General features: G+C 43.8%; 2 protein-coding genes across 4 annotated transcripts in view; one reads left to right on the top strand and one right to left on the bottom strand.

The window, feature by feature from the left end:
• Positions 1 to 2,126, top strand: part of ankrd13b (ankyrin repeat domain 13B) — a 58,740-nt gene extending 56,614 nt beyond the window's left edge. Inside the window, exon 15 of one of the 2 annotated variants that reach the window (XM_033632069.2) lies at positions 216 to 2,126. In XM_033632069.2, the coding sequence (XP_033487960.1) occupies positions 216 to 417 (202 nt within the window). In that variant the 3' untranslated portion in view covers positions 418 to 2,126. The remainder of the gene's footprint in view (positions 1 to 215) is intronic. The other variant, XM_033632068.2, reaches the window with a different exon arrangement.
• Positions 2,127 to 4,211: 2,085 nt separating this feature from the next.
• Positions 4,212 to 27,110, bottom strand: part of ssh2a (slingshot protein phosphatase 2a) — a 33,360-nt gene continuing 10,461 nt past the window's right edge. The window contains exons 1-14 of one of the 2 annotated variants that reach the window (XM_033630666.2): positions 22,783 to 23,050; positions 15,550 to 15,662; positions 14,875 to 14,939; positions 14,365 to 14,486; positions 14,006 to 14,071; positions 13,761 to 13,826; positions 12,888 to 13,082; positions 9,911 to 10,004; positions 9,662 to 9,790; positions 9,080 to 9,126; positions 8,521 to 8,667; positions 8,230 to 8,430; positions 7,188 to 8,136; positions 4,212 to 6,502 (exon numbers count right to left, since the gene is read on the bottom strand). In XM_033630666.2, the coding sequence (XP_033486557.2) occupies positions 4,805 to 6,502; positions 7,188 to 8,136; positions 8,230 to 8,430; positions 8,521 to 8,667; positions 9,080 to 9,126; positions 9,662 to 9,790; positions 9,911 to 10,004; positions 12,888 to 13,082; positions 13,761 to 13,826; positions 14,006 to 14,071; positions 14,365 to 14,486; positions 14,875 to 14,939; positions 15,550 to 15,662; positions 22,783 to 22,910 (4,020 nt within the window). In that variant the 5' untranslated portion in view covers positions 22,911 to 23,050 and the 3' untranslated portion in view covers positions 4,212 to 4,804. Of the gene's footprint in view, positions 6,503 to 7,187; positions 8,137 to 8,229; positions 8,431 to 8,520; positions 8,668 to 9,079; positions 9,127 to 9,661; positions 9,791 to 9,910; positions 10,005 to 12,887; positions 13,083 to 13,760; positions 13,827 to 14,005; positions 14,072 to 14,364; positions 14,487 to 14,874; positions 14,940 to 15,549; positions 15,663 to 22,782; positions 23,051 to 27,110 lie in introns of those variants that run through there. The other variant, XM_033630667.2, reaches the window with a different exon arrangement.

Here is a 27,110-nt window from a genome sequence, read left to right as displayed (position 1 = left end):
CCACGTTGAAAAATACTGAAGGTATCCTTTAATACACTAACAGGGATTTCTCACAACCTGGAAAAAAATCTACCTTGTGAGAAAATAGTACCAATACAATGATCTAATGGAAAAAACCACTGTAGCTACAGGATGTCACATACATTCAGTGCAGGAGCAGGCACTTCAACCTGTGTTCTTCCTTCCTCTGCCTCCCTCACTATTCCTCACCCTAGGACCCCCCAGCACAAGCCCCGCGCCCCCTCCAGCCTCTGCTCCACCCCCACCAAGAAGCAGCCAACCACCTGCAGCTACGATGAGCAGCTGCGCATCGCCATGGAGATCTCAGCTCGGGAGCAGGAAGAGGCAGAGCTTCGACGGCGGCAGGAGGAAGCGGAGCTACAGCGCATCATCCAGCTGTCACTCATGGAGAAATGAGAGCTGAGTGGCCCAGCAGGGGTCTGAGGAGGGGGAGGGGTCTGGACCAAGGACACATGGGAGAAAAGGGCAGCACAGGCTACTTTAAAACTTAAAGCACACTCTTTAAGTGACTGGAAGTAAATGCCAAAATCATCTTTATGGTTTCATACGATCAAACAGCCTCCTGCTTTCTCTCCCATCACCTTCGCCAGACCTTTCCCATGAAGCCATACGGCGATGCGGCTGTCCGGCCTCAGACAGCCAGAGAGGGACGTTAGCTCCCTCTTTCTGGTGCCACACGGTACTTTCTCTACCAGTGCCAGTTTACAGCCAACAACACATCCAATACATGTTAGTGGAATGCCTCCTTGAATGAGTGTTTGCTGTGTGTTTGCAGGTGTGTGTGTGTATCTGTGTGTGTGTGTTTCAAAACCAGCTCTCCGCACAGGGGTCAACAGATCACCTTCTGTCCTGAAAAACGTATTGCGTAAGGCCAACTCTCTGCTCCAGCACTAACACACACACACACGCTCACTGAGTCCTTGTGCCACTGAGTCGTGTGGTTTTCAGTCTCAACTGTGATTTAAATTTAAACAGCTTGTGTGAACGGAGCAGTGACGAACCAGGACCAGTGTGTGGGAGAATACTTCTCGGTCAAGTTGAGTTGAATGTCGACAAACCATCAGACTTCCTCAGTTTTTAATGAAAACATTTGGTACCTTTTTTTTTTATTTGCACAAAATCCAGATGTACTGTATTTATCTTGTGGGCGGATCACATATTTGACTGTTAATGGATGTAGATGACGAGTTTGAGCACACGTTAAACTCAGGCCAGTTCTAGTTTTAGCCTGACGTTAGACTGCAGGAGCACAGATACTGTACGATGAGACTACCAGATGAACACTTGGTGTACTAACTTACTAACCTGTATATGACTGTGAATGAGTTTGTGGCCGGCCTGTGTGTAATACAAACAATAAAGGAACACGATAGTGGTTTGTCAGTGGATTGTGGAATAGAAATGTTACCCGGAAGAGGTTCTCTGTATATTTGCGTCCTCTCACCTTACATGAGTGGATGATTTCTGTATTTCTGTGTAGTCACGGTACAGTGTGTGTACAATATTTCAGCATGGTCTGCACCCGTGTGAGGTTCATTCTGTCCAACTTGAGTCTAGCCTGGAGACCTGCAATATCAGAGCACACTCTCTGAGGGAAAATGTGGCCCTTGGGAATCACTGTAGAGGCTATTGACAGCAATTTTTAGGATTTACTGCACGCCAATAGCACAACATGCTGCAAATCTAAGATCGCCCTAAAAACAACAAAGCATTTTGTTTCAGGATTGGAAAGATTGTTGCTCTCATAATCGTAAGTAACTTCATATCGCAGGGCTCAAGGCTACACTTAGAAGCTTTTGTTGCAAGGGACAAGGACGGACGGGGACAGCTTGTTTTTTTTCCTTTTCTTTTTTTATGATTTCTTTGACAGAAATGTAAATCTTTCGCACTCCAATATCAGCACAAACTGAGGAGAACCACCTCTGTCTCCTCACCAATTCGTAGTTAAGCTTGCCTGGTTGATAAGAAGACAAAAAAATACTCATTTTTTTACTTTTTAAAAAATGTTGCAGAAAAAAGAGACACAGCAAAGATGTTTTCATGGTGTACGCTGGGAGGTGACTTCAGATAATGATTCGAATAAAGAAACATCTTTTGGAACAGCACTGCATGAGCGACTTCTTTCTTAATCTATTTTTAAATTACAGCTTTCGCATGCTTGAAATCCCCTGACCCCACATTGAGTTTTAGCCGCCGCTTTTCCACTGTAAGTCAGTTTTCCAGTCCTCTCGAGTGAAGGACGGTGACAAAGGCAATTAATTTCTCACGAGATAGGGAAAGCTGCAGCATCAGTCGGCACCAGAGAGAGCTGATCTGTTTTTAGCAGCTTCCACCTTCATCATCCTCTCTGTGACATGGATTCCCAGCGCCTCAGCCTGATCCAAGGGGGTTTTTGCCTGTAGTTATTTTAGGCCTGACAGGGAGGAAGAGGACAGCTTAGAGACAGTAAACCCTCTAAGAAACACCACTCAGAGCACCAAGGCTGCTTTCTGCTCTTTGGTGGTGGGTTGGAGAGAATGGGAAAAGAGAGAATAAAATTATTTTTAAGTGAATCAGCAGTAAGCATCCACAACTTGTGCGCTGCCCCTGACTCAGCTCGACATTATGAATAGCATCAGGATGGTGGAAGCATTTGGGGTGCAAGTGTATGTGAAGTGAATTTGTAAAGAGCCACAGACAAAACAAGGTGTGTGAGAGACAGAGAGGCTGAGAGCATCAGTATGCAAAGAGGAAGGATGCCAATCTCTCTTCTGCTCCACAGATTTTATTCCTCACTGTTTAAACTATTTCCCTGCTGACAGTTCAATTTGGGACAAGCACTGTACAAAAAAAGAAGTGCCACTTTAACCCGCCTGCTCCATGTAGTGAAGTAAGTTTAATTGGTGAAATCATCAAGGGATCAAGCTCTCCTCTTGCTTCACGTGGAGCAGCTAAGAGCCTTTGGTGTTTTTACACTCAAACACAGAACACGAGAGAATATGGAGCTTGAGTTTTATGTCTGTTTAAAAATCACCAGAATTTCAAGTCCTTGAATGTCACTCTTTCCCCGTCAGTGCTGCTATCTGATTTGTGTGTCTCAGCAGGGGCCCCGGTGGCCTACATCTCAGTATTTAATTACCCACATGAAACAGTAGGTAAAATGTCAGCCTGAAATAAGCTGCACTGAGCACCAATGGAGATCATTTCCCCCGGGAGACGAGATAGACTCGTTCAAAGAAACAGAGACTTGCCGTTAAAGATGACAGGTAGAACACATTTCCGTCAGCAGTAAGGTTATGAGCTCGGCTTTCACCCATTAACAGAGGTAAAATCTGACCACAGTGAAAGATTTTGGTTGGTTATGAGCTTGCAGTGGTTTTAAGTATTTACTTTCAAGAATGTCTCTTCTGTATCTATAAACTTTATCCACATCAGTTATGATAATTTTGTATTTTCTTTAGTTTTATTAATTAGCGGTATTAATATAATATGTGGGGTTTTGTCAAGATTTAGGAAGTTTAGAATAGGTGTAATTAAACAAATACATTGTGAAAGCCTTTGACTCACAGTCATGTAGACATCTCAGTCTCAATATGCACCACTGCATCCTTATGTTTGTGTGGAAAAATGACATAGACTGAAACTTCAGACATTTCCTGTATAATTATAGTTTTGTAAGTGCACAATATTTGATCTTTTTTAAGTCTAATTTTATTTCTTTTTTCAGTTAACTACAATGTTTTTCTCACACTAGTTTTAGTTCATAACACACATTACCTTCATGTACTTCACTGTACTTCTCTGCCTGGCCAGCAGGTGTCAGCAAAGTCACCAATATATTTAGTAAAATTTCAGCGCCTATTCATCTTGTTTCATCTCTTCAAATTGGTATTTGTGGACTTTACTTAGTACTTACAATATAGCAAGGACCAAACAACATATTTTAGCAAGAGTGAGGACATTTTGGTTGGTCCTTACTTCCTCAAAGGTCTGCTTGAGGGTTTAGGCTTGGTTTTAAAGTTCAGGTTACAACTAGAGAGGGTCAGGGTTGGGATTGGGCATTGAGCTGTGATGGTTAAGGTTAAGGTTAAGGTAAGGGGCTAGGGAATGCATTATGTTAGTGAGGATCCTCACGAAAATTTAAGTACAAGAGTGTGTGGAGGTGAGATGAGAAACACTTGAAGACAAAAAAATGCACACAGCAACAGCAGTCAAAACAAACTCACCATATTTATTTACTGCTAAAGCATTGAATAAAAAACAAGATATCAGCTTTGTCCTGGTTCAATTAAAAATCTGAGTAAAGACACATCTGTCCACTTTGAAAACAAAAACACGCATACAGAGACAAGTCGACTGAGAACAGTGCAAAAGAATCTTCCCCGGGGTAAGAAACAGATTTCAAATAAAAGAAAATCATCGAAACAGTAAAGTGCATGTTTGGAGAAAAAGCCCCTCTTGTAGTTTTAGAAACTCTTGACAGGCAGCGAGGGTCAAACACTGAGAACAAACGCTTCTTTAAAAAAAGGGAGATAGATATAATGGAGTGCATACAGTATGCACTGGTTCAGTCTTAGTTTGGACATTCATATTTTTATTACTGTACATACAAACCTGAACTCCAGTTGAAACAACACATCCAGTGGTTAACATGCAAACATATGTTCATCATTCAGTTCTTACACACTAAACATACATCGGAGGTTACACGAGGTCTCCAGTTTGCCTGCTACACATTCATACACATCATGCAGCCTCTCTCGCACAGCTCCAGTCTTGTCCGTTCCAGTCCATTGCACTGAGGTTACATGGTATTGTATAGCACAGTGACAGCTCGCTGCTTTTTCTCAGCTGAGCCTTTTCGAGAACGTCTCGACGAGTGTCCCCTCCCCTGCTGACGTGTTGTAGCTACTGCGCCGCTCCCGCTGCCATCTGGCTCCTCCCTCTCACCTGTGTCCTCTTTCGGACAACGATAAGGGGAGGAGGAGAAGCAGACGGACGGCGATGAGGTTGACTCGTTAAGATCCCTGCCGTCATGGGACAACCCTGTCTTTTCAACGCAAGTGTTTCGAGTCAACACTTTCTGCTTCTTCCATGTGTCGTCTGGGTGAGATGTGGACATAGAGAAACAGTCCTGGGAGTGTGATGATGTCGTCCTGCTGTGTGGCCTCAAGTCCAAGTCGCTGAGGTCATTGGCTGACAGCTCCAGACAGTCCAGTTTAGCCAAGGAAGCCGACCTCTTCATGAGAGAAGGCGGGGTGAGGCCTGCCTGGCGGATACGAGCCTCGAGCTCCATGGCTCTGTGCCACACTATCGGCTCTAGGAAACTCTTCCCCTCTTGTCTCTCACGGAGCCGCTGCCCTACTTCCAGGCTTGGAGGGGTTTGTTCAGAACTTGCCCCTTTGCAAGGCTCTGGCTCTGTGTCCATAATGTCTCTGAGCCTCTGAGGCTGCCCTAGTTCCTGGTCTTGGCTTTCCGTCATCTCCAGGCTGATGCCCTCGTGGAGGAAAGCCTGCAGCTCTCTCAATGTCTGCTGAATCCTCTCCAGCTCCTGGCTGCCACGAGCCAGCCTGCTTTGGGCATCACAGCCGGGGCCACAGCCCCCTCGCCCCACCTGGGGACTGGATTCCATCTTCTCATCTGTGTCTGACTCCTGCACTGTCACCCCATCCAGAGTCATTTGGTCTGAACAGGCCTGAGGCTGCATCTGACACTGCTGGTTTTGGCTGAGGAGCTGGCTCTTTCTTTGGGACTGGGCTGAGGTATCGAGAGATGATTCTTCTAACTGACAAGCAGAGGCCAGTGATGATGTCAGCATATGGTTATCTATGGATGTGGGCACAATTATAGGTATAGCACCAGAGACTTGGCTGATATTTGAGTCAGGGGAAGGGTCTGGGAGGTTGTCCATGCCTGAGGAGTTGAGCTCTGTATGTGACCCTGTATGCTCTTCTCCATCTTTGGACTTAGCAGATACAGCCGTGATCTCTTCCTGAGTGATCCTTTGCTCTGTACAGTCCTGAGGGAAGCGAATGGGAGGTTGCTCAGCACTCAGGGGACACAGGGACAGTCTGACAGGGGGGTGTTCAGCGCTTGGGGAATGCAGTGGAGATCGCTGAGACGCAGCCATCTCCATTTCCTGTTTCAGCTTCTGCTCCAGCTGCTTGGTGGCTCGCCGCACAGAGCCTGCCGGCCAATCGCACGGCAGCATGGAGGGAGACTGCAGGTGTGACGGCGGAGTTAGAGAGCTGTGCGTGGCTTCAGGAGTCTCAGCCTCCATCTGATGCTCTGGTCTGATGAGCTGAGGGCTGTGGGCGGATGGAGGGAGCGACAAAGAGGATGAGGACGACGACGAGGAGGGGGGAGGAAGGCAGGATGCAGGGTGGCTTATGGCTTCTATCTCTGTGACAATATGGCGGACTGATACTCCGTTGTCGTGGTGAGGATGATGAGTTTGGTCAGGGCTGGCTTTGTCAGCGCTGTCTTCGGACTGTGGAGACGCCTGAGAGACAAAAACAGAGCAGAGCGACACATACAGATGATATTAGTCATACTCTTGAGTTGTTTCTGTATTGTGTGCATATTTGTGACATTTATTATAAATCTTTATAACTTTTTACATAAAACACCACTGTTTGAATAGCATGACAGAAGAAAAATAGGAGACAAAAGGAGTGACATTCTCTCATCATCCAGCAGGTGTCACTATGCTTGATGCAGATTTAGCGTGGAGTCTTGGTTATTGGTTCATATCATTTGCCACCTTTAAGTCCTTATAGGCGAATTCTGCTGCAGCCAGCTATCTGCTGCTGATGTCACACACTACAACTGTATATCTCTGAGTCTGACTGAAATAATACAATTGGAAAGAAAACCTGTCCCTCAAATTGAACTCTTTCTACAGATGCATGTTTGTGACCCTCTTGCATTTAATTTGCCGTCCAGAATATGAATTCAGACTGTGGTGCTGCTGCGACAGCTGTAGGAGCAGACTGGAGCAACTTTTGCACAGTAAACTGTAAAACGCAGACAGATGCTGTTGGCACATTCCCTATTGACATAGTCAGATTCAAGAACAGTAAAAATTCTTGCTTGCCTCAAGTAAGTTATGAGGTGTTCTGCATGAAGCAAGTTACACAAGCAAAGACAAAATGTTCACAGACTGACGAAGGTGAAAGATCCCGTACCTGACTAGTCCCACTTTCTTGCTCCTCTTCCTCCTTCGCCTCGGTTTCTCCATTTTCCTCCAGCGACAGAGGTGTCCTTTGTTGTGTCTGCTCAAAAAGTGTCCGGGATCTGCCATCTTGAGCCAGGCCCAGAAACTTTTCTCTGGCGCTGAAGAAGTCAATGCTGTCTGCGCTGTGGTTGGATGAACCGTCGGCCTCACCGCGGCTGTCCAAGGCGCTGCCTATCTGTAACTCGCTGGGGTTGTTGTTGTCGTCACTGGCAGCAAGGGGAAGACCCAGAGGTAGGGGATTGATGTTGGCAGGGCTAAGGGGGCTGTGTTTGTCGCTTGTTACATCTGATAATGATTGGTCGATTAAGTCAGAGTCGGTGGATTCCAGAGTGGGAGTAGAGATTTCCTCTGAGCTGCTTCGCTCAGGCAAACTGAGGGACAGTTCTGCTGGTTTGTGTTTGGGCACTGAAATGGACAACTGTGTGGGAGGACCCCTGTGAGCACGCTGGAGTTCAGGAGTAGGAGGTAAGATGTGGAGTGCTGGTGGAGGGTGGGGCAGAGCAACAGGCACAGTGATAGCGACACTCGCTGAATTGTCCAGTCTTTCCTCTGGGACCACAGTGGCTGCTCGGGGTGTGGGGAGGGGAAGCAGGAGGGGGTCTCCGCAATCTGATCCGACCTCCTCCTGACCCGGTGAGTCACACACACTGTTGGAGTCTGTGTGTGAGTCAGAGTGTGGTGTGTGCGCGGTGTTTGGTTTGGTAGAGTCTTCAGGTTCAGCACCGAGGGCTTGCAGCACGGCTGCTCCCAGGAAGTGATGTAAGGAGGGGGAGGAAGTGTTGTTGTTGTGAGAGTCGGAGTGACCCAGAGAGTGCGATGATGGTTTACACATTGACTCCGGGCGATCTGATAGGTCGCTGTCAGAGTGTGAGCGCCATAGCTTATTATGTCTTTGTTTGCTGTGGAAGCAAAGAAAAGCAGGAGTTTGTTAGCACTGAAATGTTTCCTAAAGAACGTGCACATTGTACAGATGCTTCTATATGAAAGCACACCTGGCCAGCAGAATTCCCTGATACTCCTCCAGCTGTTTCATGAAGGAAGGGTTTGGTTTGGTGACAGCCCGTCTCTCTTTAACATATTCGAAGGCAGTGTCCAGGTCCCAGCCGTACTCCTTCATGGCGTAGGCGATCACTGTGGAGGCGGAGCGACTCACGCCCATTTTACAGTGAACCAGACACTTAGCACCAGCTTTCCTTTAAAGAGAGACAAGAGAGAAACTGTGTCGGATTACAAGATCGAGAGCCCGAGGAGAACTTAACGAGCTTATGTGTGTTTAAACCTACTTGGCTTTGGTGATGAACTTGTAGGTCTCGTTCCAGTACTCCAGCAGGTTGGTGGCCTCTTCGTCGTACACTCTGATGTTGTGGTACTCAAACATCCCTGGGAAGAAGTTGTCTATCTCTCTGGTTACGTTCAGGATGTAGTGCACTCTACATAAGATACAGGAAGTAGCAGGTTTATTGCTGATCTTTTCACGTCAATGAAATGATGGTGCTTTTAAAATGTATATTACAACTGTGACTAACTGGTGAAACAGACATTTGAAGAAAAAACACCCCAAAATGATGCAGATCAAGACTGTGAGGTATGACTAATCAACCCAAAATGCTAGCAAGTGGATTATGATTATTTTGTCAAACATCAATTAATAGACTTCAGGCAGATTAAAATCAAATGCATGGACCTTTGCACAAATACTCTGATGCCGCTGTAATGGATTCTCTCATTTTAATGAACTCCAATTAGAAAACATATTTAATACATGAAGTGTAGTCTCTCCATTTATTAAAATTCAGACAGTGATATTAGTGAGTGTCCCTGGGTTACTGACTGATCTCTTACCCGCTGTTCTGCAGCTCCTCCAGGTTAGAGGCGTTCCACTCAGAGCCCTGGAGACATCACAAGTCCAGTCAATATCAAGGTGTACACGAATATATACAACACATAACAGTTATAGCGAAACAAACGAGGGATACTTTGAACATAGTTTGGTACATTTTTCATTCTAAACATCCACACTTTGACTCACCCTCAACTGTATGTTACTAATTGACTAAATTAAACATCTGTGATGTTTAAATGGAAGTTCTAATTTAGACTAGACGACTAGTCTATCAGTAAGAAAACACTTAGAGAACAACTGAATCTTTAAGGTCAAACATTGTCTGAAAAAAGATTCTAAATACTATGAGAGCAATTTCTATTTCTGGTGCCAACTAGCTAGGGTAGTAACGTTTAATTGACTAGTCAACTAATCGCGCACATTCCTTACATGAGCCATGTGATGACTCACGTGAAACAGGTATATCTGCCAATATTGGATTTCTGATCACTGTGGTCAAACAGCAAGATTTGACAAACCAGAGCATTGCCTTGTCTAAAATAAACTCATTGGCTAAGACCGCACAGTTCATAGGTTCCTACCAGATAGACGTGTTCAAAGATTTCAGTGGGGCTGTCCATCTGTCCCAGGATGATGATCATCTCGTTATCTATGAACTCCTTAAACTCCCTCAGGTTACACACCATCTGCATCTCCAGCTCTGTTCGGATCTGGTATGACAATGGAAAAATTGCACTTAGGTATCTTAACAAGTGAAGCTGCATTTGCAAAAACAAGATATGCCAAACCTAACCCGAAATTGTCACCACATTCATCTATGTGCCTCTTACCTCCTTACAGGTGACGTTCTCCAGGTCTTTCTGCATCATGATCTCTCTGAGGCGCATCTTGATGAGCCTCTCTGTGCGCTCCCTCTCTGTGGGCCTATACACAAAAACAACAAACACACCTTTATGAAAAAACAACTTTAACCTGTTTTTTCTTAGTCTAAAAAAAGCCCTGTTGGACACAAAGAAGCACCTTCACAGTCACAGTAACAACACTTTTCTTCTGTTCATTGATTCATTTTCACTTGACTCTCAATGAGATTACTTGTTCCACGAGAGAATTGCCACTTTGTCTGATTCTCAGAAACTGGAGAGGGAACAGAAAATCTCAGAGCGTGGCCCATCGGCGATCCACAACAAAGTCCCCTTGTGGAGTATGTCTGTTGTTGTGCCTTGCTCTGTTCCTAACCTCTCTGCTGGGGACGCATTTAGCCTTTGGACGTCACATGGATCATACCAACAAGAGGTCTAATTACCTCTCTGGAGAGAGGAGCTCGGATTGTCTCCTAGATTCTTCTTCTGGTATTGTCTAATTTTCTCTTGTTATGTTTCTCACTGGATTCCCACAGTAATAGTACACAACAGAGTGGGTGAACAACATATACTGTATAAAAGTACTGGACATAGCACTGTGATGTCACCCACTAGTTTGAGGACTCCTGTTTTTAAAGCCTTGAGTTTAAGATAAGATAAGATAAACTTTATTGATCCCACACTGGGGAAATTCACATGTCACAGCAGCTCAAAGCACAGACAGAAAGTGGCATTTTGGCTGTTGCCATCTTGAAATTTTGGAGCCAGAGGTGACCACATTTGGAGGAAAAGGTGGTGCTGTAGAGGAGCAAGGGGTGGATCTGACTGAGAGCCTGAGGACACTATCTGCAGATAGTGGCCTTAACTTTGCAATTTGCAAAATTGACCAAAACTGCTTTTGTACCGGGCTGTAAACAGGTTTATTTCTGCTGACAGCTGGGCATTTTTACATGGGGGCATTTGGGGACTGATTCGCTTTTGGTGCCAGCCTCAAGTGGCCATTCAAGGAACTACACTTTTTGGCACTTGGACGTTGGCTTCCTTTTTCCTCCCCAAAGGTTGCCACTTGGTCAGCAGTGACAAAAAGGGGCAGTCTTAAGGCCACAAGTCTATAAACTGCAGACTTAATAGCATCTATCTGAATTGAAGAACTGGAAACAGCCAGTTGTTTTCCTCAGTGAACTCCTGAATATCTTACTGACCCCCAGAGACTGAGTCCACAGGGTTATAAGAAACAGAATCTCTTCACTCCTGCCAACACGTAGAGGTTAGTTAGCAACATCCACTAAAACTCTGACCTTAAAACAAGCCTCAACTTGCCCACAGACAGCCTAAGGGAGAAATGGCTGATCAAGGAAACAAGACAGAAAAATAAGGAAAAAAAAACGTACACATGTGTGACGACACATGGAATGGTGCTAATAAACAGCAGACCAGTGGAAATTCTATGTCACTTCCTTGAATAGCTGATAGAGGAGTAGTCTACGGGAATTCACAGTAATCCCCATTAATCATACAAACATGAAAACATGCCAAGATCAAACCACTTCCTGCTGTCTGAACTTTTCATTCAGCAGCTCTACAGTGACACAAGCTGCCATGTCAATAAACACTGGCAGGCCCTGTCACCCTGCTCGGGAAAACAACCAAGGACTTTATTTGTTTTGATATGTGTACTGGAGCTCATAACGTGTGGGTGGCAATCTTAATGATAAGTGCACTCCAGTGCAAACACACCTCCTGTGTGAAGCATTTCTGTTTCCTGGCATACAATAAATGTGGGCGTTTCTTGTTTGTCAAGTTTCAAGTGGACCTTGATTTCTCTTTCAGTGCCCAACTTTCTCACCTTTCCATCCAGGGGCATCAGGTGCATGCAGCAGCAGCAACATATCTTCCATAACCCCCCCCCTTTAACACCTCCTTCTCTCTGCCTACCACCTGCTTCTGTCTGTCCCTCTGTTGGTCTACCTATTTGTCTGTCTGGTTTCCATTTTTCCAGACGTAAATCAAGCTGGTTGAGGCCTCAGCTATTTTTGACACTGGAGGATCTCTGAAGTGTGTGTGTGTGTGTGTGTGTGTGTGTGTGTGTCGGTGTGTGTGTGTGTGTGTGTGTGTGTGTGTGGAGAGGCTCTCCAAATAGGTAGCGAGGCATGCGACTCAGCAGCAGAGAGGGGAATTTCCCTGGTATTAGTAAAGACATAAATCCAGCAGCCTGTATCGTTCCCTGCACTTTCTTTGCTCCCTTGTGGATCTCTTGACAACTCTGTCACAAAGATTCAGCATATGTGTTTATCAGCAGGTGTCTTTTTTGTACATAGTTCAGCATTTCCTACCGTGCCTGCATGTGGGCTTTTGTTTTTGTTTGTGCCTCTCTGCGTTGCTTCTTGTTACCCTGAGAGGTTCCAGACAGCACATGACTCCAGTTCCAGAGTCCACAGCTCTAAAGATTGACAGCCTGCAATATTTTGTCACAACGTCTGCACGTGAGAAGAGGTTGGGCAATGCTGTTGTAGAGATACGAGTACACTGTATTTGTAACAAAAGATAACAGCCATATCTAAAGCCTTTTGTTACTGATGATATCGGTTTTTATTTGCCAAAAAAAAAAAGCTTACTATTCTACAACATTAGAAAATATTTATGCATTATATATTATTTTGTTAATGTATTATATAACCTGTAGAATAAAATGCCATTTCTTGTGGGTATCGATTCAACACATCCTTTGATTTGAAGAATTTCAGAGCGGTATATTCACTCCACAGGAATTTTGCACTACACATCAGTGGAGACTGTGCTAGTCTATCGCATATAAACTGTAAACTTGTGAAAATGACTTCTGTCTGGGATGCACCGCAACTCAAACAATACTCCATATATTCCATCATCAGTGTGAACTGTGAGTTTCTGTAATGTCTGTGAGTGTATTCATGTGGTTTCTACTCACAGGTCTGTGAAGAGAACGGGTGAGTTGGCACGGTGCGACTCCACATCCTGCATGGCGTTCCACTCATTGACGCAGAACTGGTTGGATGAGACCCTGCTCTGGTAGTAGCTCACCCAGGTCAGGAACAGGCTGCCCGGGTAGTAGTTATGGCAGCGGGCCACCTCGCATGCTTTGTGGAGCGACTGGAGGGCTGACCTGAGGCAGACATTGGCAAGGAAGAGGATTCACACTTGAGAGGTTGTCTCGAGGGCAAAAAGACAAAAACTACCACAGAGTTCAACTGACTGACTGAGATTACAATTATTGAAATCTGGACAGGCTATAACAATGGGCGAAGGAATAAAGATGAGACATGGTAAGAGGAAGGGAGGAATTATGTGAGATGGAGAGAAAATTAATAGAAAGACAAGTGACAAATGAATAACACACGCGGATTATAACAAGGGAGGTGAGCTGAATAATTTGTGAGAGAAATAAGGGATCAACAGACGTGAGAAGAGAAGAGCGGAAAGACTACAGCGATTAAGAGGCATGTTAACAGAGATATAGCTGCAGATAAATGAAGGCATCGGGAGATATTTGAGGTGGAGGGAGGTCAGGCAAAGAGCAAGGTAACAAAGGGACGAGAAAATGAGGAAATGAAGACGAGTACGGAAATGAAGAGGCAGCACTGGCAGGTGAGACAGGGAAAGAAAATGAAGAGATGGAAGGCAGAGAGATAATGAGGGAAAAAGGAAGAGGAGAAAGAAGACAAAAGGCTGGAGGTCAAAGTCAAAGGCGGGTACATTGTAGTCTCTTTAAGCCTGCAACTTTAACCTTAATGCAACTTCATATAGCTGTCATTTGTTGGTGGAAAAAATAAAGGTTGCTTACCACATGGCCTGGACAGAAACTGGCTTGAAAACATGAACCCTGTTCACCGTCGACACACTAAAACCACTGTGATGACAGGAAGAGAGAGATTAGAAACGGGATTCCCAGTAATAATTTCTAACCAACAACAAAACTTACAAATGAATGGCTAAATAAGAGCAATATGTAGAGAAAGTCGTCAGAGCAGTGAGTCATTTGCCCCAGGGAGCAGTAAGAGGAAGCAGGAGGTAGGTGTGGTGTCTTACCCGTCTCCATCCAAGTGGATCAAAGTGTCGCTCCACAGAGGTAGAACCAGACCCACCGAACAGCAGCTGGTAGGATAAATCAACACATTTAGCATGACAAAGCAAGACACACTGGTTTCACACAATACAGTGATGACCCCAAGACAACACTGTAAAGCAACACAGTAGATGAAGTCTTGCTTAGTCTTTCCTTCACTTAAAAAAATGTCTCATTGTGCCATGTTGATATACACATTTACTTTAAGATTTACAAGTCCATGACAATACTATCTGTTCTTAGCTGTTGTCACAATAGTGGGATAATGAGTGTTAATATCACACCGCAAGCTAAAGTAGTGTACTGCTGCTGTGGCACTGACCTATCAGAGGAGACAAAGTCCATGCCGAGCACAATGCTCTCCTCTGTGTCCTGTCTTCCATTGGTGGAGACCACCACCATGTAGCGGGTTACCTGAGGGTAGGCACTCTCCAGACGCACAGCCTGTGAGAAAAGACAGAAAGGAGACGTTAAGGAAGGATGGGAAAAGGAGAAATGAGCAACGAGAAGAGAGGCAGAATGCATCATTTACTGGAAAACTCCTTTATCAAAGATGCTGCAGGGGACGTCAGAGACGTGGCAAGAATGTGACTTGCTCCAAATACTTTGAGTACTGTGTGTTTCATGTAATAGTATCTTTGTCTGTGCAGAGAGAACCGTTAAGACTTTCTATGTCCAACAGCTTTTTTTCTTCAAACTAGTTTCAGTTCTTTATGTCTGCTAACAAAAGAAGTGAAACCAGCCCCCTCCGTCTGCAGTATAATTTCCCTGATCACGATGCCACCTTACTCCTGTGTTTGCGTGTGTGTGTGTGTGTGTGTGTGTTACTGACCAGTCGGATGGTGTCCTCCGGCCGCAGCACAGTGAACATGGTCTGAAGATGTTTCTGGAGGTCACCTGGATAGAAAAGATGTCAACATCCTCATTTAGTGTCTTTAAAAAACATTCTTAGCATTTAAAGGTTGACGTAACACCTCAGATAAAGTATCATTTACCCCGTGGCAAGTTTCCAGTGCATTCACAATGAAGTCTCTTTCATTCAGGCCTACATTCAAACTGATCTCTGAATACATCTGAGGGAAAAAGGCCTAGTATTTCTCAAAGTTTCTGATGCTTTTTATAGTAATCAGCCCATTTAACACCACAAAGGTTGTCTTTATTGACGGACAGCAACATACTCTACTTTTCCTGTTTCTTAAATGTACAAACTCCATCTTCATTGTCCAAAAGTATAAAAATATTTAAAGTGTGGGTTCTTTGACATTCCTAAAACAAGCTGGCCCCCACATTGCATGCAGCAGTGAACTAACGGCACTGAACTCATCTGTCTTGTTGTGAAACAGCTTCCGTGAAGTTAACACCAGCTGTTACAGATGATGCTGTAGAGGAATGTCCATTTGAAAACACTGTGCTATCAATCTTAGGTTCCTCTGAGGAGTTCATTTCTGAGGCTGCGAGTCAGCACTGGGAGAAGCTGCAGCTGTCAATCGTGTGTACAAGTCTTTACCTGTGTGCTTGTTCCTGCGCTGGCTGATGCGAGGTGCAGAGTTAGGCGTAGGGCTGTTACCCCTGGGAAGGAACAGGGCTGCACCTTTTACTGTGAGGAAACTCTCACTGATACTGGAAGGGAAGAGGGAAGAGAAAAGAACAAGACATTAATAGAAGCCTCAAACACCGGGACTCCTTCCAAGTTATCTAATCATTGGTCTTTCGTGTAACTTATGTAATTTGTTATCACTTTCTTGCACATGGCGACCCTGACTTCTCATAATAGGCACAAAATGGGGACCAGGAACAGACAAATGTTGTCATGGGCTTATGTCAGCGTCACATTGATCCACTCAGCTGGCCTCTGGTCTACAGGCTCCCCAAATCTGAGCTGTCAAACCAATGCAAGAAAAACAAGATCCAAGCCCCAATTTGAACTCAGAACACAATGTTCTCTGCTCCTCCACACAGCTGGATTACACACACAGACTTACTCATACCAGCAGCTGCCAGAAGGGAGGGAATGGGGGATTGGGAGGAGACCTGGGGTCCGAGAGGGAAGACAGAGCGAGTCTCCTCCTCCACAGTGTTTGAGCGGAGATAAGAGTCGGCCAGCGCACAGCGCTCCACACCAAAGCAGGTCGTATCAAACAGGGTTCTGTTCCTCTCTGGAACACTTAATCTTATTAACTGTGACTGAGGTCACTGCATTGAGGAGCAGGACGCATAATAAACTGAGGTCAGTGTTTCAACTGGATACCAAACATTGAGTGTGAGCACCTCTGGTGTGCTTGCATGTGTCAACGTGTGAATGACTAGATGTTTGTTTAGAGTCTCACAATGGCACACTAACCTAAGTCACACAAGATACCAATAAAACAGGTTGAAGACCTACTTCTGCAGCAGCTTATGACCATGTCAAATGACAGCCATGGGACCAGTAAACCATAACCTTAATGATGCTGAGCAAGGAGTCTGCCACTTACACAGCAGGCACTTAGGAAACAGTGCTGCTGCATTTGTTCAGTGGGTGCTGAGAGCACAAAAAAGCACTACTGCTGGAGAAAACTATGCACGTTAAATGTTTAATCAGGATTTGAAAAAGCACTTGCAGACCAGGAGGAAACTCATCATTATAACAAAAACACATTGGCTGTGTTGGCTCTGCAGGTTTTGCCAAAATTGAGACCACAAGTCAAGCTGGCAAGGACTCAGCCCATCTAGGAACAGGAACATGTGCAGCCGCAATCTTGTCAGTAAGCCAAACGTGGGTCTTAAACAGATTTCTGGAGAAACCCCTTTTGGATTCTTTAATGGCATTTCAATAGTATTCTAAATTATCTGCTGGCTTGAGAATGCTCAGCTGTTCCACATTCAGTATTTTACACACAACATTAGCCAAAGGAGGTTAATGGTTTTTTCAAGAGGTCAAATGTAGTAAATGTCAGTGAAAGTTTAAGCTCACTGCAGTTTGTCCACAATTAAATGGGTCAAATACTGTGGATTTATGTCTTGGTGTTTCTAGAGGAAACATTGATCACAGGAGTGGGCCAACCTGTTCTGCTAAACTTGAATAGGAGTGGTTTCATAGCCTGCGGGGCCATTAACTACGACAAGGAGCTGACGACTACCCACGCAAACAGTGAAGATCACTGGGCTCAATCACAGGGAGGTGATGACATCAAAGCCATGTGCATTGTTTCAAATTGCGTATTCAATTCATTGATATGCATATTTGATGGCTAACCACTGTGTTTTGCCCTTCGCAGCAAGCTGCAAGTCTACACTCAATGAACCCAACTTTCACAGTTCATCAGGTTCTCTAGTACTTCAGTTTCACACTGTCTGCTGTCTGCCATTTAGGCTTCCTGTCTTTTTCACTGTAACTTCATCTCTCCATCCTTCCAGCCGTCCAACTGTCCTTCCTGAGTTTTGCTGAGACCATGAATGTACAGAATCAAGAGGCACAGACAACAGAGATGGACACAAAAACAAAACCGCAGCTTTGTGCTGAGCTGATTTCCCATAACCCACCCACCCTTGACCCAGCTGTTTCCTGTGACTCTCCCCTCTGACGCTTCCTCTTTTCTGCATTTCTCACAATTTTGTCCTACTTTTCATTTCCGTCCCTCTCCTCGATTCCTGCTGTATCATGTCCGACTGCTCTCACACACACAGACTCGTGGACTGTACTTGGCAATGACCATGTATAGCAGTGCTACTGTACAATGTCATCTGTAATATGACACTTGTGCTCTCTCTGAATATCATGCACGGAAGGCGATGCACGTGCAAACAAATACTGTTACTACTGCACATGGACACATTGAGAAAGTGGAATCTAAGCCTGGCGGTCGGAGAGGTGGGGGGCTGTGAACGACTTTCAACTACAGTTTCTAAAAATACCATAGTCCTTTAAAAGTCTCAGCTATTGATAGACCGCATTCAGAAGAGCACGGCCGACTTACTGTACATAGAAAGCTCTCTTTGACAGGGCAGCGACAGCCCTCTGCAGAGGTTTAACACTGAAGCCAAGATACACACAACTACCTCCTGATTTTACATGAGAGCTGCAGTGATTGGTCGATTAATCCATTGATGATCGACAGAACATGCATCAGTAATCGCTGTTCTGTTGTTTATTGTTTATGTATTTTTAAGGCAAAAATGCCACACATTCACTGAGAGCATTTGATGGTCTCTTTGCCATATATGACAGTAAACTGAATATCCTTGGGGTATACACACTGTTGATTAATCAATTCACTAAGAAAATAATTAGCAAATTGATTCAAACACATACATTTGTAATGCACCATCAGAGACTAATGTCTACACTGGTGTTGGCATCTGCCCAGATGAACTACATTATGTGTACGTTGAGCTCAATGTAATATTACATCGACAAAAGGTAGGATAACATTGTCTAGACATCTGTAAAGGTGTTGCTAAAATTAGACTAGCTGATTCAGGGCAAACACACACAGGTAACACAAGTGGGGAAATAAAAGAAGGGCAACGAGTTCAACTAAATTTGTCTTCATAAAGTATGTGAATGAGGACTGGGCAGTAAAGGATGGGAGATTAAGAAAGAGGACCCAGTCAGAATGTGTAGCCGAGAGCGGGGAGGGTCATCTTTTGGCATTCAGCCATCCCGGGCTTTGGGCAGAAGTGAAGTGGTAGGTACTTGTTAGGGCAACAGTCACAGACACAATCATCACTATGTAAGGACCACTCCACATAGTAGGCAGATAACTGGGTGACCCCCCCACCCTCCTGCCTGTGCCCATATTAGTCACTCTCAGAAGGAGAGGGGGATAAATATAGGGCCTGGCTGTGTGGAGGGCAGGCCCCGCTAAGGCCTTATGAGTTCGCACCCGCGACAGATACAGCCCATGGGAAAGACAGGGAGTTAGCTGGTGTGTATGTGTGTGTCTACGTGTCCACAGGTGCGTGTGAGGCCCTGCTGCTTTGGAGCCATGACCATGGAAAATGTGTCACAAGCAGAGGAGAGTGACAGACGGATTAAAAGAAAGAGAAGTCAAGTTCATGGGGCACCATGATGTAGAGGCCCACGACTCCCAACCGCAACATCCTCGATTCAAGTCTGGCCTGGGACCTCTGCTGCATGCCACCTCACGCTTCACTGTTACACAGTCCAATGACGGTAATCTTTTCCCAGAAATAAGTAAATTACAATTGCACAATACATTACCGGGCAAAGAATGAGACACAAGAAGGCGGCAGACTGGAGCAGCCAGAGCAGAAAAGGTTCAGGGCTGATAAAGAGAAAGGACTACCACAAGATACTAAACATTTCATCAACTGGCACAGACACCTGCCAACATGTTGCTCAGACCCATTGTCTTTTGGATGTGCATGAGTGAAACCACAAGTTTCACTACAGTTTCTTCGGTAATACAGTGTGTAGGCCATGACCTGAGCGCCAGCCACCTTGGAGAACTAAACATACCTGCCCCAGGCATGCAGGGCTATTCTGAGAGGGATTCAGATTACATTTTAACTTACAGTTCAGCCAAACTGCAGACAGAGAAATGGACTGAATAAGCAAAGTAAATATAATGCAATGCTGGTCAAATGAGGCCAAATGTAGCTCAGTTGGTAATGACAATGTCTGAGTAAGAAGGTCCATCCTCCCTTTGATAGTTTGTGGTAAAAAAAAAAACAGTAACTACACATTATAATGTGGAACTTCCAGGAGCCACATGCATTAATAAACACTATGAGATGCCTGGTGAATGGGACTACTGTGGTGCAGTAGGTAGCTACACACACAGCTGGTCTGATCTCATGCCATTTACTGAAGCTAATTATACCAACTTAACCCAAGTTATGTAGGTTATTTGATTTTAGATGCATCACACGCACACAGCCACACACACAAGCATAAGTAGTGACCTATATCCAGCTGCTCATATCCCCGCTCAGCTGCTGAAGCCCCTCACACAAACACTCCAACGCACACTTCAGTTTGTCACGTTTCGGTCTTATCGGTTGTCTTTGGAAAACACGTAGGCAACGCAAACACACGAGTGCAGCGGAAGAGAAGGGTTTACCGGTATTTCTAAAATTGGAGGGTTAACAATAGTGTTTCAGATGCCATTTAGCCACAGGTAACACTTAACTCCATGGACAGCCTCCAGCCTTGTAATTACTCATTCAAACCCTGGTTAAACATTAGAGTCTTGCTGACATTCTGCCGCATACAGGCGTTCACACTTAAAACAAACAGACATATGTACACAAACATTAGACATGCCGGCACACAAGTACACACACAAGGTGCCATTAATTAAAAGGATGCTAAAATCCCCTGCTTTGTGACGAGGGCCCTTGTCCTTCCTGGGCAATACAAGGGAGCGGTGATAAAAACAATCAACATGCATCTTGCAGTGTGGCTATCAAAACCAGGAAGTCAAAGGGTTCCCACATCTGCTGCTATTTACTAGACACACACGCCTGCCAGTATGCACTGTGTGTAACATCTTCCCATAAACCTTTATTATGCAAACTCACGATTAAAAAAAAAAATCTATTTCCTTAAAAGAGTGGGTGTAGTCCTCATAAAGACTAATGTTCAGTTTACTCAATAACTTTACTGCACAATCATGTGTACATCAGCTGAAAAACAATGACATGAAGACACAGGCTGTCCTTGACTTCTCTGAAAACCACCACAGAAGTTCAGTTCTCATTCAGGACACAACCAGTTACTGTCTGCACGAAAATGTTACACAACAATAGCAAAACTCAGACACTGGAACTAAATTAACTGATTGCATGGAAAACTGGTTAATGTTGATTTCATCATCTTTTAATCCACTTTAAGTTATTTCTACATTGATTTTCCCCAAAATTTGTCAAGCTTATCTGCGGCAACTTCACATGAGAGTTTGAAGACACTGGAACAAACCAGCCTTTGATCTGTCCTGAAGGGCGAACTTGTCTTCACTGCATGTACAAGTCAACTAAATCCTTGTAAATCTCACAAGCAAAAAAAGAAGATGTTACCTCACTTTGCCTTGATGTCTTCAGACACTGGAGATCACAGATAAGCTCGGTGTAAGATACATTAATGGCAACTCCCTTACATCACAGTGAGGCTATGTAATATTTAACTCAGTCGACTGGCTAAGATTAATTGCAGCGGCTTTGTGTTTTAGGTCTGATCAGTGGCCAATCATGCAAGCATTTTCAATGTAGGGTATTTCTGGGTTACAAGGAAATCTATTATCATAATTGCTAAGAAGTGACACTCAGTTGCTTGTTTTCCTGGTTTCCTAAACTTAGTTTCTGAAGCCAAGTGGATGTAGGCCAATTTTTGGGGGTCTGTGTCAAAGAAACATTTTACGGTAAATCAGAGATATTAGGTTTAATTGTTGGTTCATAGTTTAACATCACATTTTATACACAAAATATAAAATTTTTTAACAATAGTGCTGCCTTTTTCTTTTTCTTCTTCTTCAGACTTATTTAATAGGAGAAAGAAATCGATACGGCACAAAAACGTTATATTTTGCGTGGGGATATCGTATACATTTGCATTTTTTAAAATTATATAAATAATTAATAGTACAAATTAACTTTTTGATAGCCTACTAGAATAACAGCATTGCTGCAATAAAAATGATGTGAGATGAACAGACGGAAACCTTTATTTTATTGAATAAGAGATACTGGCAAAATTTTCCGTTAGGGACATAATTTGGAGTTGAAAAAAGGTAGTAAATCGCAATATATCACAACATGCCTTATCGCAATACTCAGCATATGGCAACACGTTTAAATTCGCAATAACATTGTCTCGTGACTTAAGTATTGTGTTAATATCATATCGTGGGGCCTCTGGTAAATCCATCTCCTGTCATTTAAGTTATTTTTCCAAATGTGTATTTCAATTCAATTCAATTTTATTTATAAAGCCCAATATCACATCCCTCTGTCCTTGGACCCTCACAGTGGTTAAGGAAAAACTTCCCCCAGAAAAAAATAGTAGAAACAATCTATATAAAACCTAAATTAAAAAAAGGGGGCTTTACTGTAACTTAATCACAACTTTCATTATCTCACCAAGCACTCACAAGTTCAAACAAACAATATCCCAACCTTGGACAAACAAAAAAGGGAGGGACAAAAACGGCCCACAGAAAAACCCTTGATATGGAGATCAGGTGATGTATGCTTGTCTCGGTAAATCGGTAGCTATGTGGCTTTACCTTATTCAGTGTGTCTGGATTTGTGAAATAGGATGGATGATTCACAGCACATGCAGAGGCAATATGTCTTAGTAAGGTCAAACAGAGCCCCGAAGATGAGTAAGACTGCTACGTCAACAGGAAATGCATTCAACACTGGTGTTGCAAAACTTTTACACATGCTCTGCTTACTCACAGGGTTTCAACAATGTGAGAAGTTGCCACATTATTACTACTATATCCAAATAAGTATGGGAAATATTTAGTCCAAGTTTAAATGTAGTATAAACAGTCTGATAATCCACAACATAGGCAGTAATTTCACAGTTTAATTCACACTTTAAAGGTTGAGAGGTGAAGTTATGCTCATGTGTAATCAGGTGTCTTTAGTTTGAATGGAAACCCTGTTACTCCATGGCACCTTTACTGTCTGACACTGACACTGAATAAATCAATATGTTTTGGTAAATCACTCTCAAACAACAGTCTATCTCAGTGTATCAACGCCACACAATTTACCACTTCGTCACACTTACAGCTGGTTGATCTGATTTTTGGTCACCACCGCGTCCTCGCCGAAGTAGGGCACCATCTTAGCACCGCAGCAGGAGCAGAAGCTGACCGCCGACGAGTTGTCGGATCCTGACACCGCGCCGAGAGTCATGCCGGCGCAGGCAGGGCGCAGAGCGCAGAGAGGGAGGAGGGTGTCAGGTGTTGTTGGTCCGGGAGAAAACTTTTACTCCGCTCTCACGGTCATGTGCGCTGTCATTTCAAGACGGCAAACCACTTCCTTTTGGGCGTCAGTGGTCGTAATACAGTAGAAAATGACGAAATCTTCCGCAGAAAAAAAGAGATGTTTCCAAATCTGTCGCAATAAATTGAGCAGGGGGAAGTAATAAGTCTAGCACACTGCGCTCCTGCTCCAAACAGTGACGCCTGGCTGTCCAATATTTCCCAATAAAGCGGAACCAAGTCCCATAATGAATAAGAGTCCGTACCGTTTCCTAAACATGATCCATCCCCGTTACAACAGACAGTATCCTCCACCTGTACAGTACTGAGACATATGACTTGGGTCAAACTCTCCCCGGAGAAGTCATAGGAGGGAGGAGCTGGAGACATGTGTTTTTGGGAAAAGTGGGGAGCCAACGAGGGCAACAGGGAACTGCGACCGCCCACACCAGCAGCCCTTCTGCATCGACACTTGCTGGAGCAGAGCAGTTTGTACACAAAGCGCTGGCAAGTGTGCAGCAGGCAGGTATTTAACCCAGCAGGTGATTAGTCTGTGTAGTTCCTCCTGTCTGGCTCAGGGTGCGCTTATCAGTCATTGCCTTCAGTGTTTGCTTAAAACCTGCATTCTCTTGGTACTACATGGCACATGGTTGCCCGCTCATGATCTATTATATAATACTTTAGGACCACTGGTTCTAATAATCCTAATAATATGGTTAGAATCTGGTGACAGCTAATTGAGTGTCCTGGTACAGCAGGGTCAATAGGGGATGTGCCCATTAAGCTAATAAAACAGAGTCAATTAAACCCACATGGGACTCTGGTTTGGCAGTGAGCTGACTGCAGAGACTTCACTTGTCTCCTCTCCACCCTCTCTCCCTATACAGACCTTGTGGTTGAGTTACATAAGGAACAAGAACAAATGAGAAACAGGCTGAAGTTATCCAGATGGAGCTGCTGTAGCAGCGCGCCTGTTGTATCGAGGCACAGTGGAGAGACACTGGAGCCTGTCTTGTCAAGAAAGTCTGGGGGAGAAATATCCCTTCACATTAATGCCTACCAAACACTGGGAGACTTTGAAAACACTTTGAAAATACTTTGAAAAGACTAGGCTCACCATCTTAAGACAGTGTGAGTTTTTAGTCGCACGCTATATGATTTTGCAAAAGCTGGGGATCTTGCAGGATCATTATTTGCAAGACTGCAACTAGATTCCCTTTGAGATTATTCCCGTCCTGCTCCTAGTGCAAAATATTACGCCAACTACCCTTAAGAAATTCCTTACGTGTCTGCAAAAACACATAGCTCTAAAAACATTTCAAAAATTAAGATTCCTAACTAAAGTGAGTGCTGGTTCAGGGATCAGATAGACGCCTAATTAAACACCGACTCTTGTTCACTTCACAACTCCACCAGTTTCTCCTCCTTTTCCACAGAACAAGACTAGTTCACGTTGCTGTGCCTCTCCGGCGTCCTCTCCATGTTTACCGTCAATCCGGTTTGGTGCTGGAGAGAATGCAGCTATTGCTTGTTGACATTGCTTACATCACTGAACTTCAAAATTTGCATGAAGACTAAAACATACAATAATATTGTACAACATGTTTGGTTGTTTGGAATGTGAAGATGAGAAAAAGACTGAGTTTAGGACCTCTTTCCACCAAATGATTAAGATCTGAGGTAAAACTAAAGCATTTAAAATTTGTCTACAACAGTAAACTTGCTTCAAAAGTTGTTTGGTGTAAGGTGGACTGAAGACATAAAGTATGAACTAACATACTGCACGCTGAGATGGACGCAATGTTTTAGTTCATTTTACAGCCTCTTAAACATTTTATATTCTGCTGGCGTGCGGACATGTAGGGCCCGATGTAAGCTGACAACAATTCGAAAAACACCATAAAACTACGGCCCCTCCATCAAATTCACACCAGTGTGTGCCAAGAGACTAACAGCAAAACTGTAACATCTGTGGCAAATGATCAGTACGTGGTGGAGCTAAGCTTCATTTGAATGTTTATAGAAGGCCTGCTTTATGTTTTGGCTGTTTTCCAGAGTGGCGCAGTTATCAATGGGGAGTCTGACTGAGAAATAGGGCACTATTAAGTATGTCGTTACACAACACACATTTGGCTCAGTGTTCACAACTTTTCAGCCCATTGTTATTCACTGTAATCTACACAGTATGCTCACAATCTAGGTCTGTGAACACATCTGAGCTGTGAGGCTGTGGGGAAACTGTAGGTAACCCTGCTACTAATCATAGACTGATCATAGAGTATGAAGGCCTGGACTAATGCTGCAGACGATAGACAGAAAACTGGATATCATTTTAGTGGATGAGAGCAGGATGGTAAAATCAGGTGAGGCCAGCAGTGAATAACAGCAACAGTAACAATGGATGGGCAGTCACTGAACATTACATGAAAAATTACTACTAATAATAAAACTAAATAATCTTATTTAATAGATTTTACTGTATTAGTGACATAACATATTGTCATGCGTGTTTCATTTTACCGTCCTGCCATTCCACCACACTGTGTTTTTCCCGTGTCATCCAGAAGGCGTTTTCTGTCTGACGTTTTCCATCTACTGTCTGCCAGATTCCATGTAAACGCAGCTTTAGGATGGATCAGATGAATTATTTCTAGCTAATATGTCTCAATTAATTCACATGCACTGAATCCAGTGCGGCATAGCATGCAAGCCTTCTATTTTCACAAGTATACTGCAAAATTTATGGCCAACAGACGTGCTTTTTGGCCAACTGTAGGATTCCACTTCCTCGTTAAACTGTGTGCTGTTATGTGTCTCATCCTCTGAACTTACGATCACATGTGATGGTATTTCTACTGGATGTGACTTGTCTGACACATTTTTTGTTCTCATCATTTTATGAATTACTCATGGTTATGCATCTTACAAAACATTTAAAAAATTAACTGCAGCGTGACATCTGGAAGCAGTGCAGGCAGTCACATGACATGCCAGCAAAGTATCAGATGAATTCTTAGTTCAGCCCTGCAATAGTAATATACAGAGATCAGCCTACATCCAGTGTTTTTAACAGCCAAAGGTGGACAATGTCTAAAAGCCAGGTTTCCTTTACACAGTGCATCAAAACTTTGACCTTGTTAACATGTCAATATAGTGTTTTTTTATATGCTTCAAAACATATCATTAGCAAAATGAGACATGTGTAGCTGCAGACAAATTCCATTTGTAGCATATGACCATGCCCCTACAAACCACGCCCATCACTAGTTCGAGACAAACCTGACTTTGCAATACTTATCTGAACGCTGCTACATTTCAACACTGTAGTGAATAATTATGAGGCCAAATGTAGCAACAATCCAGTTTACAATCCATTATACATGAAGACGTGAATCACCTTCTAACAGTGGTTCCCAACTGGTGTGTCGCAGTCCAAAAGTGGGTCACTGGTCCATTCTGAATGGACCACAAGCGACTTGCAAACATGTGTAGTTTATAAAAAACATTCTTTAGTATTAGGTACAGTGAATTGCCGGCACAGAGCTGCATTTTTTAAGTGCCATTTCCTGCTGTAGAATGAGTGACCAACGGACAGCTAATTGATAGAAACAGCAGTCTAGTTTGATGACACGACCAAACGCAAGTATGACACTGAATGTATTAAACTGTGTGGACCTTAAACTAATGACTAAGGAGAAATATGGACTCTGTGGCTGAATCAGTTGGAAACCACTGCCTTATAAGTAACAGAAGGTAATCTTTACCATTACCCTTCCTTCAACTGCCTCTCTTTTAAACTAATAGTTCATAGCTAGCTAATTGCTAACTTAGCATTTTCATCAGGGATTCTGCTTCTGAGCCAACGGGTGAAGGTGACTGATCGTGGACTGGTAGGCGCGTCATTTAACTGCTCCAGCCACAGCTATACGTACTCGAGCAAAATAAGCAGTCAGTGCCATGGCTAAGTTTGTTTACCTTGAACTGCAGTGTACAAATGACAGTCTCAAAAACACAGATTTGAACTTCTATGGTTCGTTAAGCCACAAACCAGAGGAACCAATCCTGTCATCTTGAGAATCGAGGAGTATCAGAGGAGAAGCAGGGGTAGCTACCTATAGGTAATTTGCAAGTT

Source organism: Epinephelus lanceolatus, chromosome 4 (assembly GCF_041903045.1).
Source record: "Epinephelus lanceolatus isolate andai-2023 chromosome 4, ASM4190304v1, whole genome shotgun sequence".
In the NCBI taxonomy this organism is placed as follows: Eukaryota; Metazoa; Chordata; class Actinopteri; order Perciformes; family Serranidae; genus Epinephelus; species Epinephelus lanceolatus.
This window is presented reverse-complemented; position numbering and strand designations above follow the sequence as displayed.